General features: G+C 53.7%; 1 protein-coding gene across 3 annotated transcripts in view; it reads left to right on the forward strand.

Moving 5' to 3' along the window:
- Positions 1-12,834, forward strand: part of DRC7 (dynein regulatory complex subunit 7) — an 18,068-nt gene extending 5,234 nt beyond the window's left edge. For all 3 annotated transcript variants that reach the window (XM_032424548.1, XM_032424550.1, XM_032424549.1), the window contains exons 6-18: positions 1,554-1,712; positions 2,671-2,889; positions 3,809-3,937; positions 6,005-6,077; positions 6,996-7,124; positions 7,315-7,443; positions 8,533-8,753; positions 9,455-9,670; positions 10,282-10,392; positions 10,477-10,587; positions 11,535-11,729; positions 12,351-12,490; positions 12,586-12,834. In XM_032424548.1, coding sequence (XP_032280439.1) covers positions 1,554-1,712; positions 2,671-2,889; positions 3,809-3,937; positions 6,005-6,077; positions 6,996-7,124; positions 7,315-7,443; positions 8,533-8,753; positions 9,455-9,670; positions 10,282-10,392; positions 10,477-10,587; positions 11,535-11,729; positions 12,351-12,490; positions 12,586-12,679 — 1,926 coding nt within the window. In that variant the 3' untranslated portion in view covers positions 12,680-12,834. The remainder of the gene's footprint in view (positions 1-1,553; positions 1,713-2,670; positions 2,890-3,808; positions 3,938-6,004; positions 6,078-6,995; positions 7,125-7,314; positions 7,444-8,532; positions 8,754-9,454; positions 9,671-10,281; positions 10,393-10,476; positions 10,588-11,534; positions 11,730-12,350; positions 12,491-12,585) is intronic.
- The last annotated feature ends 2,425 nt before the right edge of the window (positions 12,835-15,259 follow it).

The following is a 15,259-nucleotide window of genomic DNA, read 5'->3' on the forward strand; positions in this document are numbered from 1 at the left end:
GACTCCAGGATCATGACCTGAGCCGAAGGCAGTCGCTTAACCAACTGAGCCACCCAGGCGCCCTCAAAAGGCCCCTTTTTAACAGCAAAAAATTATCACCAACCCTCCAGCAGGTGCGGGTCGTGTTTTTCTCTCTGCTGACCGACAGCCCCCAAATGGCCAGAGGCTGCTGTGGACACAGGAAACACTTTTTTTTTTTTTTAAAGATTTTATTTATTCATTTGAGAGAGAGAGAGCACACATAAGCAGGGGGAGAGGCAGAGGGAGAAGGAGAAGCAGACTCCCTCCTGAGGGGGGCTTGATCCCAGGACCTGGAGATCATGACCTGAGCCGAAGGCAGACGCTTAACCATCTGAGCCATCCAGGTGCTCCAAGAAACACTCTTAAATTAATTTTAGGAATCAAAAAGCAACTTTTTGCATTTGAGAAATAGCCACAGTACAGACAAAAATGCTGTTTGTGGACTGGACTGACTCCGGGACTCTGTGATCAGAGTCAAGCCCCCGGGGGTGTCTGCATCTCGGGGCAGATGACCCAGGGGCCTGGGGCATCCGGCAGCTTGCAGGTGCACCGTGTCACACGTGGGTGAGCACCACGGGGGCCTGGCGCAGGTGCTCCGGGGGAGGGAGGCACCAGGTGGGAGTCTTGCTCCCTCAGGTCCGCCTCCCCCAGGAAGATGGAACAAAACCTCATTGCGTTTGGCTGCACAGTCCTGTAAGCTCACACATGGGCCTCTTACATCAGCCAAAACTTTAATAACTCAAATGATATAATAGCCACTAGATGCCGAGAACTTTCGGGTCTATAAACCACTTTTGTGTCCATTGACTTGGTTGCTCCTCCCAATAGCGCTGTGTGGTGGGCATTATCACTCCTATTTTGCAGACAAGTATGTAGAGATTGACAGAGAGATGGGACAACGTGGCCGACACTGCCTGGCTGGTCGATGGAGCCATGGGCTGAGCCCCCTCTGGCTGACTCTAAGCTGCAGAGATTCACCATTTTCCCCTCCTCACTGTCACAGGCCCCCGTGACATCTGCAGCCTCTGCGATGTTCTGCCCTGAGCACTTTTCTTGCCACCCAGCACACATTCGTACGCACATGCACGCACGCACACATGCACACAGGCTTTCTTCTCCTTCCTAGCCCAGCAAACTCTAAGTCAGCATGTGAAACCCTCCAATGACAGAATCTGGGAAATCCAACTCCCGACAATTCGCCCGCTTTCTAGGTCGGATCCAGATCGTAGTCTGTAAGGGCCGTGGGCAACGAAGGGGAGCAAATCACATCTCCCAATCTCTGCTGTGCCTTGCACCTCACATGGGCGTGTTCCTGTCTTTGCTTCTCAGAACAAGCCTGGGGAGAAGGTTCTTACTGGTCCCATCCCATTCTACAGAAGGGCCTGAAGTTAGGGACGTGGGAGCTGAGACTCCTGCATTTAGGGCCAGAAAGCCTGTGGGGGGTGGGGGTTGCTCCAGAGCAGCTGTGACCTCCTGGTCCGAGGGGCAGGCGATGCAGGGCAGCTGATCCTTTTTCTCTCGTTGGGTGACAGGTGATCCAGGAGGAAGAAAAGGTACCACCTAAGAAGTACGCCATTAAACCGCCCAGAGACCTGAGCAGCAGGTTTGAGCAGGAGCAGGAGATGAAGAAGCAGCAGGAAATCAAAGTGGAGGAGGAGAAGCGGCGGAAGGAGGAGGAACAGCGCCTCCTGGTGGGTCCACATCCTCAGCCCCCGTGCTCAGCTCTCCAGGAGAGGCGGCTAGCGACTGAGAACGGACACAGGTCGGGGAGGGGATGTGTTCGTGGACCCCAGGTCAAATCCCCTCCTCCATACCCTGCCATCCCCCAACTCTGCCCAGCAATGTGGGGATCTCTCATTGGTGGTCAGCCAGCTTCTGCGATGGATTTCTAATATCAGAGAGCTCTGTTGCGTGAGGCCGCCCATTCATTCTATGCTGGGCTCTGATATTCTCCTGGTTCCAGACTCTTTCCCTAAAGACCTACCTGCAAACACTCCCCATCCATCCTCCCAACTCTGCATCCTCCCATCCATCCTCCCAGCTCTGCATCCTCCTATCCATCCTCCCATCTATCCTTCCTGCTGCATCCTCCCATCCATCCATCCTTGTTCTTCATCCTCCCATGCATCCTCCCATCCATTCTCCCGGCTCTCATTTCATCCATCCATACTCTCATCTCTCCCCCTCTCCCACTCTTTTCCTCCCTCCCTCCCTCCCTTTCCTTTCCTTCCATGTAGTATTTGCTGAGCATCTCCTCTCGTCCAGGCTCTGTGGATGTAATAATGAACATGACACAGTCACCCTTCTTCCAGAGGGAAGCAGACAAGGAAGCCACACAGTGCCCCCTACCTTCCTTTGGATGAAATCTCACCCAGAATGGCAACGCAGAAAGCCAGTAAATCCCAGATACTCTAGGGCTCCAAAGGGCCCAGTTTGTAAACTACAGATAAACTCAGACTCTCCCACTGTATCAATAAGAAGACAGGCTCAGAAGTGGGGTGATGTCCTCAAGGTCATGCAGCCAGCCAAACCTGCACCCTGGACCAGAACTCAGCTCTCCTGCTGGTTCCCCAGCCCTGGGGAGATGTTTGGGCCCCTGACACCCCCTTCCCACCCATCGGCCCCTGGTCACCCACCTTTCCTGTGCAGGAGGTGGAGAAAGCAAAGATCGACCCCCTGCATGGCCTACGGGTACACGCCTGGGTCCTGGTGCTGTCGGGGAAGCGTGAGGTGCCTGAGAGCTTTTTCATCGACCCATTCACGGGGCGCAGCTACAGCACCCGGGATGACCACTTCCTGGGCATTGAGAGCCTCTGGAACCATAAGAACTACTGGGTCAACATGCAGGACTGCTGGAACGGCTGCAAGGTACTGGGCCCGGGGCGGGGCGGGTGAGACAGGCAGTCCTGGGATGGGGGTAGCCTTATAAAATGTAGATTGTTAGTTTATATGAATGATTTTTTTAAAAAACAATGTATTGAAGTGCAACATACATGCAGAAAAGTGCACTCATCCTAAGTGTACATTTCAATGAATTCCCATAAATATATATATGCATATACACATACGTATATGCATGTGTCTGTGTGTATACATATATATAAAACTCAGTGCCACTTAACATAAATTAGAAATACATGCACACGTTTGGGGGAGGGTCATAACTGGACACAAGAGGGCTTTCTGGAATGTGGGCAATGTGTTATTTCTTGATCTGGGTGCAGGCAACCAGGGTGTGTCCAATTTACGGAAATTCATTGAGCCGTACACCTGAGTTCAGGTAGGCTGGATGAAAAGCAGGTGGGAGCCCCACCCCACCGAAGAGAAATTCCCACCTGCTGCCTCCGTGCAATTCCTCGTGTGCCTACCCAGTTCCCTCCTCCCCGGCACGGGTAAAAACCGTGAGGCGGCCCGTTCTCAAACCCTCCATTTCCCTGTCCCGTAAAATCCTGCTGGCTTCCATCTGCTCCGAACACTGCTTGGGACGCTCCCCTGACCGTGCGGGATAACCTCCACACCCAGGCCTATCCCAGGCCAGAGGGTTGTCAAGTCTCACGGAGACCAACAGCGGGATTTCTTCACGGGGAGTCTGGGCGATGGGGTGGGCCTCAGTTTCCCTGTTGAAATGAGGTGGGCGTGCGCTCTCGGAGGCTGCCGGGAGCCGACATTCTGCTCCTCTGAGCCCCAGGCCCGGGTCCCTCCTCTACTCTGGGTGCAGCTGTTCCCTGTGGAACAGGAGGGGGTGTGCTGGCCGTGGGGCGTGCTCAGCCGGTCCTTCCCCCATCAGGACTTGGTCTTTGACCTGGGAGACCCTGTGAGGTGGGAGTACCTGCTCCTGGGGACTGATAAGGCCCACCTGTCTGTGGCTGAGGACGAGGAGGACGGGATGAATGATGATGAAGATGTGGAGAACCTGGTGGGTCTCAGCGGCGTGGGGCTGGGCGGTGGGATGGGGCTTCATACCCTGTCTCGTTTCAGGCCAACCTGACCAATTCCCCACCCCGTGTATGTGTACTGGGGGATGGGGGGATGGGCCAGAGAGACTGATTATAGATTCCCTAAAGCAGAGGGGCCTGGACCATGCTCTCATTTTATATAGATGGGCAAACTAAGACCCAGACAGGTCCACTGACCTGCCCAGGACCCCCCAGTGGGGTAGGGAAGGGCTGGGACTTGCATCTGGGTCTCCTGGCCCACATAGAGTCCACCCTGGTTGATGGTTGCCCTGTTTCTGTAAAGGGCATGTCCCCAGCAATAGGGGTGATAAGACCTTGACCACAAGCCCTGGGCTCACTTCCAGGCCTTCCTGCATAGCCACCATGATCCCCCTCACATGCTTCCAGGCTTTTCTTGTCTCTCCTCTCAGCCCTTCATTGGTCTGGGGCCTTCCCCATGGCATCAGCATCCTTCTCCCATATCCTAGTCGGGAGCCCTTCTAGGAGGTCCCCTCGAGGACCTGTGCCTGGGGGTCAGGGGCCCAGAGGCCTTAGCTCTTGGCTGTGACATCTTGGGCAAACTTCCCAATCATGGAGAGCTTCATCATACATCATCTGTATGTAAAATGGGTGGGGGGGCGAATGGGATCAATGATATCCACAGAAACAGGACTAGGGCTATCAGGTGGTTAGAGTTTGCCTTAACCAAGTACCACACACTGAGGGGCTTAAACAACAGAAATTAATTTTCTCATAGTTCTGGAGGCTGGAGCTCCAAGATCAAGGTGTCAGCCTGCTAGCTTCTTCTGAGGCACCTCTCCTTAGCTTGTAGATGGCTGTCTTTGTTTCTTCACGTGATCTTTCTGTATGTCTGTCTTCATCTCCTCTTTAAGCAAGGACACCAGTCACATTGGATTATGGCCTACCCTAATGACCTCATTTTAACTTAACTACCTCTTGAAAGATCCTATCTCCAAATACAGTTACCTTCTGCGGTCCTGCGGCTCAGGACATGATTGGGTGGACAAAATTCAGCCCAGTAGGCACTTAACCTGAATTAGCAGGAGCTTAGCCTGAATTAACTTGTCCAAATCTTTACAACCACCTGGTGAGGGGGGTGTTAGTGTTATTGTTTATGACTATCATCATCCCGTTTTACAGATGGGAAGACTTACAGAGGGGGGAAGTAACTTACCCAAAGGTCAATGGCCAGTGAGTGGCAGAGCTAGGGCTTGAACCGGAGATCTGACTGGCTCCCAAGGGTGGGTTCTGAACAGTGACTCTGTTCTCTATCCTCCGGACAGCTCGGGGATAAAATGAGACCGTTGCTGTGAGGAGCTTGATAGAGCATCCTCACTTCTGGAGACCGGAGAGCCTCCCTGGCAGTAAATCTCCGGGCACAGGCGCCCCCTGCTGGCCCCCAGATGTGAGCAATGTTTGTGGAAGAGTTTTAAATTGGGAAAAACTCTTTGAGGTTTCTGTGGTTACCCAGCTTGAGGACCATTTGTGTAAAGAGGGCCTTATTTTACAGACAGGCAAACTAAGGCTCGAAAAGGAAAACAAAAACAAAAAAACAGTAGAAAGGCAGTGTCTCAAGTGGTTTATATACATTCTATCCGTTAATCCTCCCCTGGGTCTGGTTAACAGGTAGGAAACAGGCTCAGGGCGGTTAAGGGACTTACTTGCCCAGAACCCCTAGCTGGTGTGGGCTGGGTCCTGGAGGGTGGGGCTTGGGGGCACCTGACTCCAGAAGCCTCTGTCTTAAGGAAGGACCTGTGGCTGTGCCCGGTGCCCATGCTGACTGACTGAAGATTGGGCACACAGGGCGGGGGATTGCTGTCCTAGCCGGGTGAGTCGAGGGAGGGCTCCTGAACCACCTCCTCTTCCTCTCTACCAGGTCAGAACCGCCCGGGACCTCTGGCTCCCCTGGGGGAGCTGACAGCCACTGTGGCTTGGCCCTGGGGCACAAGACAGAGGCTCTGCCTCTAGCTTCCGCTCCAAGGCCCAGCCCTGACAAGAGCCTGCCCCCTCCCCACCTCTCCCAACAGGGCAAGGAGGATGAGGATAAGAGTTTTGACATGCCGTCCTCATGGGTGGAGAAGATTGAGATCTCTCCGGAAGGTATTTGAGCATTTGTATTCCCCTGCCTCCCCAGGACCAGTTCAGGGGGAGTCAGCAGAGGCTGCCCCAGCCCCTCATTTCCACCCCTCCTGCCTTCTGTTGCACCCGGGTGCACCCTGGTCTGAGCAGGGACTCTGTTCCACCTCCTTCCTGCCTCAGGCACTCAGCCCTGTGGCTGAGGGCCTGACACGGGTCTGGCGTGCAGGAGGGGGCTCGGTTAACCTGAGCTGGGTGATGGAGTGTGGGTAATAAAGGAGGGAGGATCAGGACACGGTCATTCCCCTCACCCCCCTCCCCAAGGAGGAGGCCAAGCAGCATAGTACCCAGATGGCACAGGGGTGTGGAGGTGTCAGGACCAGGGAGGAGCGGGCCAAGAAAGCAGCAGGGCAGGGACACTGGAGTTCCATGCCAGCATATAGTGGCCGTTGAGGCTCCTGTCTGGGAGTGCCTTGGCCCACAGGGAGGGCACAGGCTATTCCAACAGAGTGGGAAGGGCTAGAGAGGGCATCATGGGAACCAGGGGAGGAGCACCCAGCCCAGGCCCCTGGTTTCGGAAGCTGGGAGTAGTGGGCAGGAAGGGCTTCCAGGAGGAGGAGGAGCCAGAGCTAAGTTCTGAGGCATCAGAAGTCAGCCCAATAAGGGCAGGAGGGGATGGTGTTTCCGGCCGAGAGAGCTACCCGGGCAGAAGCCAGGCAGTGAGTGAGTGGCGTGGTTGGGCACTGCTCCCGTGCTCAGGCTCAAACCTGAGAACTGCCCCAGGGCAGGAGCTACCCTGCTGACCACCTCCCTCTGCCGCCCTGGAGCGGGCCTGGGGCCCGGAGGAGTTTAGCGCAGTGACCAGAGGAGCGGCTGGGCGGAGTCGGCCCTCTGGTCCCCCGATCTGGGGAGGAGGGACCCCAGCCCACTCTGTGTCTGCAGTGTTCGAGACCCGCTGCCCAAATGGGAAGAAGGTGATCCAGTACAAGAGGGCGAAGCTGGAGAAGTGGGCGCCGTATCTCAACAGCAACGGCCTCGTGTGCCGCCTCACCACCTACGAGGACTTGGAGTGTAAGGCGGGCAGCCCCGGCTGCGGGGGCAGGAGAGCTGGGTTCCCCAGCGCGCTGTGTGACCTTGGGCACGTCACTGCCGGTCTCTTGGTGTGAGTGTGAGCCCCGCTGGCCTGTGTGTGCTGGGAAGGGGGGGGATGGGGGCTGGGGGAGCCGGCCTGGCTGCAGCAAGCACCGATCGGGCCCCACAGGTACCAAGACTTTGGAGATAAAGGAGTGGTACCAGAACCGGGAGGACATGCTAGAGCTGAAACACATCAACAAGAGCACAGGCCTGAATATCGACTACTTCAAGCCAGGTCATCCCCAGGCTCTGCGTGGTGAGTGGACCCCACTGCCAGTCCAGCGGGGAGCCCAGGATGTGGCAAGCAACAGAAACCGCCCCTCCTGCCTAAGCAAATCAGATGTGTGGGAGGTGAGGGGAAGCGCAGAAAATCCAGGGAAATGTGACAAATGTCCCTCCAGGAAAGTCAAAAACCAGGGCCACATGCCCATTCTGTGGTTAGGGCTGGGCACACAGTAGGGGCCACATTTGAAGGGGTCAGAATGCTGAGTAACAAAACCAACAAATGTCCCCACAAGGGCGATGCAGAGGGCAGAGGTGTGGCCATGAGCCCAAGAGGCGGGGAAGTGAGGGAAGGACATGTCTTGAGAGAGAATCAACAGCCTTAACCAAGGATGCACAAAAGAAAAACATAGGGTCAATATATATCTTAAAAAATGATCAATCTCACTTGGTGGTTGAAATATAAGGAAGGAAGGAAGGAAATCAATAAGGGACTGTCTCACAAGCCTCATGTTGCAAAGATGACAAAAATGGTCCCACAAGGCATGAGCAAAGCAGCAGAGAGCTGCTCCCTGTCCCTACTGATGGGACAGCAAATTGGCGCAACTTTTCCGGAAAGCAGTTGGGCAAAATAATAATAGCTTTAAAATATGTACACTTTGGGGAGTCCGGGTGGCTCAGGTTAGATCCCGGAGTCCTGGGATCGAGCCCCACATTGGGTTCCCTGCTCAGCAGAGAGTCTGCTTCTCCCTCTGCCCCTCACCCCACTCATGCTCTCCCTCTCTCTCTCTCTCTCAAATAAATAAATAAAATCTTTAAAAAAAAAAAAAAGTACGCTTTTTGACCAGCAGCGCTACTGCTGAGAATTTGTCCCGAGCAAATAGTGGGCAAGAATTTAAAAATGCATGCTCCAAATGTTCACCATGGTGTTGTTTATAATAACAAAAAGGTTAGGAACAACCTAAACACCCAGCAGTGGAGCATTGGTTACATAACTCCTGCTCATCCATGAGCATTCATGGACAATGCCTTCCTCCTGGGGCCTGGGGTCGGGTTCTCCAGCCAGTGGCCAGTGCGCCTGGTCTCACTGCGCTGACTTTCGGGACCCCGCCTCCCACCACAGTGCACTCGTACAAGTCCATGCAACCTGAGATGGACCGCGTCATGGAGTTTTATGAAACGGCCCGTGTGGACGGCCTGATAAAGCGGGAGGAGACGCCCAAGACAATGACGGAGTACTACCAGGGACGGACTGACTTCCTCTCCTACCGCCACGTGGATTTCGGGGACAGGGTCAAGAAGTTGGCTCTGAACAGCGCAGAGTCAAACCCCCGGCCAATGGTGGTGAGCTCTCTCTCCGGCAGGCTAAGGTCACCCTGGGATGGGGACAGCTCCAACTCTGGAGCCGCATCTTTCCCAAGGGCCCTGTCCTGTTTTACAGTCCTGAGGCTGCCTGATGCCAGACTGCGCCCTCCGCCACTGGGCCAGGAGTGTGTTATTTCCTTACTATTATAATAAGGCACACTCAGAAGGGTGTCTCTCAGATATTATCATGTCTTAATAGGTTTGGTTCGGGGAGTCTTTAACTTATTTGAAGTGTGTGTGTGTGTGTGTGTGTGTGTATGAAGGTAGAATCCCTGTATCACTCCCTTAACATTAAATTGTGCACTTTTTTGTCCACATCATTACAAATGGATGGTTTGGCAACTGTGTTTAATGGCTCCTGTATACCAAAGGAGCTCTTCCTAGCAGTAAGGAATGTTTAGTGATAAAGCAGGGTGCCTGGAGAGGTGGTGAGCTCCCCATCTCTGGAGGTGAGCAAATAGACTCCTGTGGAGAGAGCTAGAGAAGAAATGCAGCCCCACACAGGGCTGAGGTGGCCGGGCCATGGGAGGCTGTTGTCTGGCTAGGAAGCGCTGCTCCACATAAATTCCCCCAAAGACCCCGGAGCCCAGTGTCCCTGAGTGTCCTTTACTTCCGCCCTCAGGGGTGCGCACAGAAATCCCCTTTCCTACCTCCCATCCTGTGATGTTCTGGCCTCCCAGAAAATCACAGAGCGGTTCTCGCGCAACCCCGAGAAGCCCGCGGATGAGGACGTGGCCGAGCGCGTGTTTCTGACCCCGGAGGAGCGCATCCAGGTGCGCTACCACTGCTGGGACGACCGCATCACGGCCTCCAAGCGCGAGTTCCTGCGGCGCGCGGAGGTGGACAGCAAGGGCAACAAGATCATCATGACGCCGGACATGTGTATCAGCTTTGAGGTGTGTCTGGGGGCTGTGCCTGGCAGGGCGGGCTGGGGTGGGCGAGGAGAAGGTCCCGGGGCCCTCTGTGCCGCCCCGCCACTTGGGAACACTGGGATGGGAATGCATGCTTCCCAGCCCGGAAGTTCATCTCCGCTCCTTGGGAAAATCATGAGCTCCCATCTGGGGCCCCTGGTCTCTGCAGCTCCTCTGAAAATCTTCCCCTTTCCTACCAAGAAAGACCACCCAGCAGGCCAACACTACTCCTTATTGTCCCTTCCCCCCCAGGCCTGGACAGAGCCGTCCCCAGATCCCGGGACCAACACTGGAGTAGGAGAGGGTCCTAGTCCTACCACCTCTGCGGGGCTGGCTTTCCTCATTTAAACCCTCCCCCTCCTGCCACGTTCCTTAGTCCCTCTGAGCCCCCAGTTCGTTGTCTTTTATTATCTGTGTTTTTATAGATGAAGAAACTATAGAGGCCTAGAGAGGTTAAGCTAGTTGCTTGTTGTCACACAGCTAGAAAATGGCAGAGGAAGATTTGAACCCAAGTAGTCTGGCTCCAGAGTCTGCCTATCACCTTAGCCATTGCTGTGACCCCCATCACTGTGTCACTGTGCTTGTTGTCGTCCCAGGTGGAACCCATGGAGCACACCAAGAAGCTGCTCTACCAGTATGAGGCCATGATGAAGCTGAAGAACGAGGAGAAGTTGTCCAGACATCAGGCCTGGGAGTCGGAGCTGGAGGTGGTCCCATGGGAGTGTGGGCAGGTGGGAGGTGGCGAGGGTGGAGGGTGTCTTAACCATGCTCTCCCCCACTTCCTGATTCAGGTGCTGGAGATCCTGAAGCTTCGAGAGGAGGAGGAGGAGGTGCACGCCCTGACCATCTCCATCTATGACACCAAGCGCAATGAGAAGAGCAAAGAGTATCGGGAGGCCATGGTGAGCCTTACTCCCTGGCCCCGGCCTTGGCTTTTCCTGGACCCCCCCCCACCCAGGTCTCCAGGGTGGTGAGGATGATTAGGGACTCTACCAGGAAGCCCTTTATAGGGGATGACGCTCCTGATGTCAGTGTGGTCATCCATCCACAAGGTCATCCTTGTGGTCATCCTTGCTGAGCGGCCATTTCTCCGATGAACACCAAAGAGCATGCAGGATCCAGATCAGGTCTCCCCCACACCCCTGCCACCCCCAGGGGTTATGGCCAAGCTGAGGCCTCTACTGCATGGGGACAGAAGGAAAATCCTGTACCCACCTCCACCTAGGCCTCCCCTCAAGGTCAGGACCTGGGCCCAAAACCCCAGCGAGCAGACTCTGGCCACAGCCTGGGTTCTCGGGCACCTGCCGCACAGGACATCTGGGTTACACCCTCAGGCTGCAAGTCACAGCTGGGGTTTTCAGGGCCAGCTTCTAAATCCCCTACACCAACCAAGTAGAGATTTCTAAAAATAGTTCGGGGTTGGCGAGGCAGGACAGGGCATTAGATAACTGGTTCTCAGACTTCGGGGGATGGGGGCTGAGCCCCACATCTCCAACCTCACTGACCCCTATCTGCCAATACAGGCCATAAGGCCCCGGGTGAAAAGGGAGGGGGTTATTAGCAGCTTTCGATTTAACATTGCTATAACCACCATTTATTACCATTTATTGCGCAAGCATGTGCCGAGCGTGAGTGACGCGCTGAGGCTCAGGCAGAGAGACGTGACACGTAAGACAGAGTTGGCTATGAGGGACAGCACAGAGGTCCCCTCTGATGCCTCAGTCCCAGAGGCGCCAGGCTCCAGGATCTGGATTTAAGGCCTCGTGGGGGGTCGTCACGTGTTGCGGAGCTGGTCCGGGGCTTTCTGCAGCCCGCGCTGGCGCCCTGACTCCGCCAACACCGCCCACAGGAGCGTGTGATGCACGAGGAGCACCTGCGGCAGGTGGAGGCCCAGCTGGACTACCTGGCCCCGTTCCTGGCCCAGCTCCCGCCGGGAGAGAAGCTGACGCGCTGGCAGGCCATGCGGGTCAAGGACGAGTGCCTCAGTGACTTCAAGCAGCGGCTCATCGACAAGGCCAACCTCATCCAGGCCCGTTTTGAGAAGGTGCGGCCTGGGCCCCCCTCCGGGTCCACATCCAGAGAATGGACCCGGGGCTGTCTGCTCACCATCCCCAACACTTGGGAGGGACTGGTGAGGGGATGAATATTATCAGTGCTCAGAGTTGCCAAAAGGCGGAGTTGTCCTTCCTCGTTCTTGCTTGTTGGGTGGAAAGGTGGATGGAGGGGTGGGTGACATGGGTGGGTGGATGGAAGGGGGATGCATTAACAACTCCTGGTCTTTGTCCCATTTCTTTTTGCTACATACCATGTGATTTGCATGCATTATCCCACGTAATCTTCACAACAAGCTCTATGCTGTGCACCAGGGGCGTGTAGTGCCCTTCATTTGCAGACAAGCTCTGAAAACGTTGGAAACTTGTTCACAAGGCGGTCTCTGTCTTGAGCCTTGCTCCTCCTGGACACGATATCCCTCTAAACATGTCCCCACTGGCTCCCACGCGAGACATTTTGTGGCCCCCGCCTCCGCCGCTCTGGCTTCTGTGGGTGGTGGCGGCGGGGCCAGCCCTCCTGAGGCTGCCCGGGGACCAGCGGGATTTCGGTGGGCAGCCTGGGTGAGGGCCAGCCCTCTCCAACCCCACCTGCGCTCTCCTCTCTGCATCCGCAGGAGACCCAGGAGCTGCAGAAGCAGCAGCAGTGGTACCAGGAGAACCAGGTGACCCTGACGGCCGAGGACGAGGACTGGTACCTGAGTTACTGCTCTCAGGCCATGTTCCGCATCCGCATCCTGGAGCAGCGGCTCAACCGGTGAGGGGGGGCGGGGAGCCGGGAGAGGACCCTCGGGAGGCTGGGCTGGAGCTTCGTGAGCCCTCACCACCTCCCGTTCCTCCCTCTGATTTCAGCCACAAGGAGCTGGCCCCGCTCAAGTACCTGGCTCTGGAGGAAAAGCTCCACAAGGACCCACGCCTGGTGGAGTTCCTGAAAGTCTTCGTCTGATGCTTGGCCGAAGCTGCCAGAGCAAGACCCCGCCCCCACGGCCTGGCCCCTGTGCGCTCTACAGCCAGCCATGACCTTTCCCTCCGGCGCCCACCTCACCGCCACCCCGCCTCCCAGCAGCCCTGTCTCTCCTGCTTCTTAGGACTTTCCTGTAAATAAACACACTTTTCTTTCTTTCTTTCTTTTTCTTTCTTTCTTTCTTTCTTATTATGTTCAGTTAGCCAACATATGGTACATCATTAGTTTTTGATGTAGTGTTCAACGATTCATTAGTTGCGTATAAACACACTTTTCATTTGCCGTCCGTACCTCATGTTTCACAAGTTCCAGCGGAGGCTTCTCCTTCCCTTCTCTGTCTATAGCCTGAGCCTCCCCCCGCCCTTCCCCACCCACCTTGGCCCCTTTCCTCAATTGCTCCCTCTCCTTCCCACCATCGGAATGTTGAGTCTTTGCGGCACCTCTGCAGATGGTCCCACGGCCACCTTCAAACGACTGGTTAGATCTCAACAACGTGGCCAGGGTGGCCCAGATGACAGAGTGCGAGTGGCAAGGCCAAGGTGCGTGCTCCAGAACTCGGGAGTTCCACATTAGACCGCAAAGAACAGCATCCCAGCTCCGCATCTTACCAGCCACTCTGTAGCCATCTGTGAAATGGGATGGCACTGTTGTCTTAAATAAGACTTGTAAAGCAGGCAGGACCGGAAGTGGCACGTAGAAAGCACTCAATGTTAGCTTAAAAAGTGGCCAATAAACACATGAAAGGGTCAAATTCATTAGTCAACCGGGATATGAAATGCCACCACACACCCACTAGTATGCATAAAATGAGTAAGAGTTGGGAGGATGAGAAGCAATTGGAACTCTCAAATAGCTTTCCCAGTGGAAGGGTCAATCTATACAACCACTTTGGAAAACTGGCCGTATCTAGTAAAACTAAACTTTGGCTCAACAATTCTGCTCCTAGGTTCTGCTCCATCCACCCTCCCCCATCCATTTATTCATCCATCCATTCAGTGACCAAGAATGATGAACAACTCAATCAAGATACACATATACATCCACTAAAAGGCAGGTACTAGAATGTTCACGGCAGCAGCAGTATTAGTACCAAGCTGGAAACGACCCAGATGCCCATCAATAGTAGAATGGAGACATAAATTGTGGTCTTGAGACCTATTTGGTTGTCACAACTGGTATGAGAGTGGTACTGGCAGCTAGTGTGTAGAGGCTGGGCATGCTGCTCAACATCCTGCAAACATCTACAAGGCACAGGACAGCTCCCTGAAAAAAAGAGTGATCTAGCCTAAAATATCAGTAATAGGTTACAAAACATGAATGAACTATAACCACAAGGAATAACACATTGGATTCCTCATATGCAATATCAAAAGATCCCAGATACAAAAAAGTACATGCTGCATGATTCCATTTATATAGAAAAAAAAAAGCAGGCAAATTAATTAATTGATGGCATCAGGATAGTTGTCTCTCTTGGGGTGTAAGGGAGCACAACGGGGGCTTCTGGGATGCTAGGAATGGTCTTCTGGACCTGAGCATGTTCAGTTTGTGAAAACTCACTTTTACACTTATAGTACATGCCCTGTGGGGTAGGTATATTATACTTCAATATGAAGTGTTTTAAAATGCTGATCCTGAACCTAATCAAGCTTTAACTTCCATTTAGCAAAAAATTCAGAGGGAAAGAAACAAGGTAAATGACACTAGCAGGAAACAGTGAGACAAAAATCGTAACATAGAGCAATCTACAAGGTAAAAGGCCCAATCAATCTCTTCAAAAGATCAATGTCATTTAAAAAAAAAAAATGAGGGACTGAAACAGAATGAGCTTAAAAGAGCCAAGTGTGGTGAATCTTGTTTATTTCCGAGTTAGGAAAAAAAAAAAAACTTTATATAGCTTTTGGGGATGATTGGGGAAATCTGGACTGGATTTCAGAGAATTCTGTTTTCTTTGGTGTGGGGATACAATGGTTGTGTAGGACAAGGGCCTTATTTTTAAGAGGTACATGCTCAGTATTTCGTGTCATTTAGGGGTAAAATGTCTTGATGTCGACAACTTTCAAATCGCTCAGAGAAAACACCTACATGGTGCAAAGCAAATACGGAAAACCTTAGCAAGTGTTGGGTTATCCACCAGGTGGACTGTACTATTAAACTATTATACATCATCGTAGAATTCTTTCAAGTTTCTCTGTGGAGCTTTTCACAATAAAAAGTTGAGGGGGAAATACAGAGTGGACAGGCTTGATCGGATTTTATTCTGCTAATCTAGTTCTCTTCTGATAGTGCCCATATACGTCTCTCAACCCACTCCCCAAAAGCACAACGTGAGGGGTGGACCTTCTGCCTCTCTGGAAGTGAGTGCAGTTCAGTGGAGAAACCCACAGACTTTGCTTTAACACCAAGGGTTCAAGTCCGACACCATTCTTTTTGGTCGTGTGGCCTATTACAAGCGCCTTAATCCAGGCCTCAGTTTCCTTATCCGTAAATGGGAACAGGATTCCTACTCTTAGAGTTGTCGGAGGCGTTACGAGAGATCAGGCTGCCCCGAGCTGCAGTGAT

Source organism: Phoca vitulina, unplaced genomic scaffold, assembly GCF_004348235.1.
Source record: "Phoca vitulina isolate PV1807 unplaced genomic scaffold, GSC_HSeal_1.0 scaffold30, whole genome shotgun sequence".
In the NCBI taxonomy this organism is placed as follows: domain Eukaryota; kingdom Metazoa; phylum Chordata; class Mammalia; order Carnivora; family Phocidae; genus Phoca; species Phoca vitulina.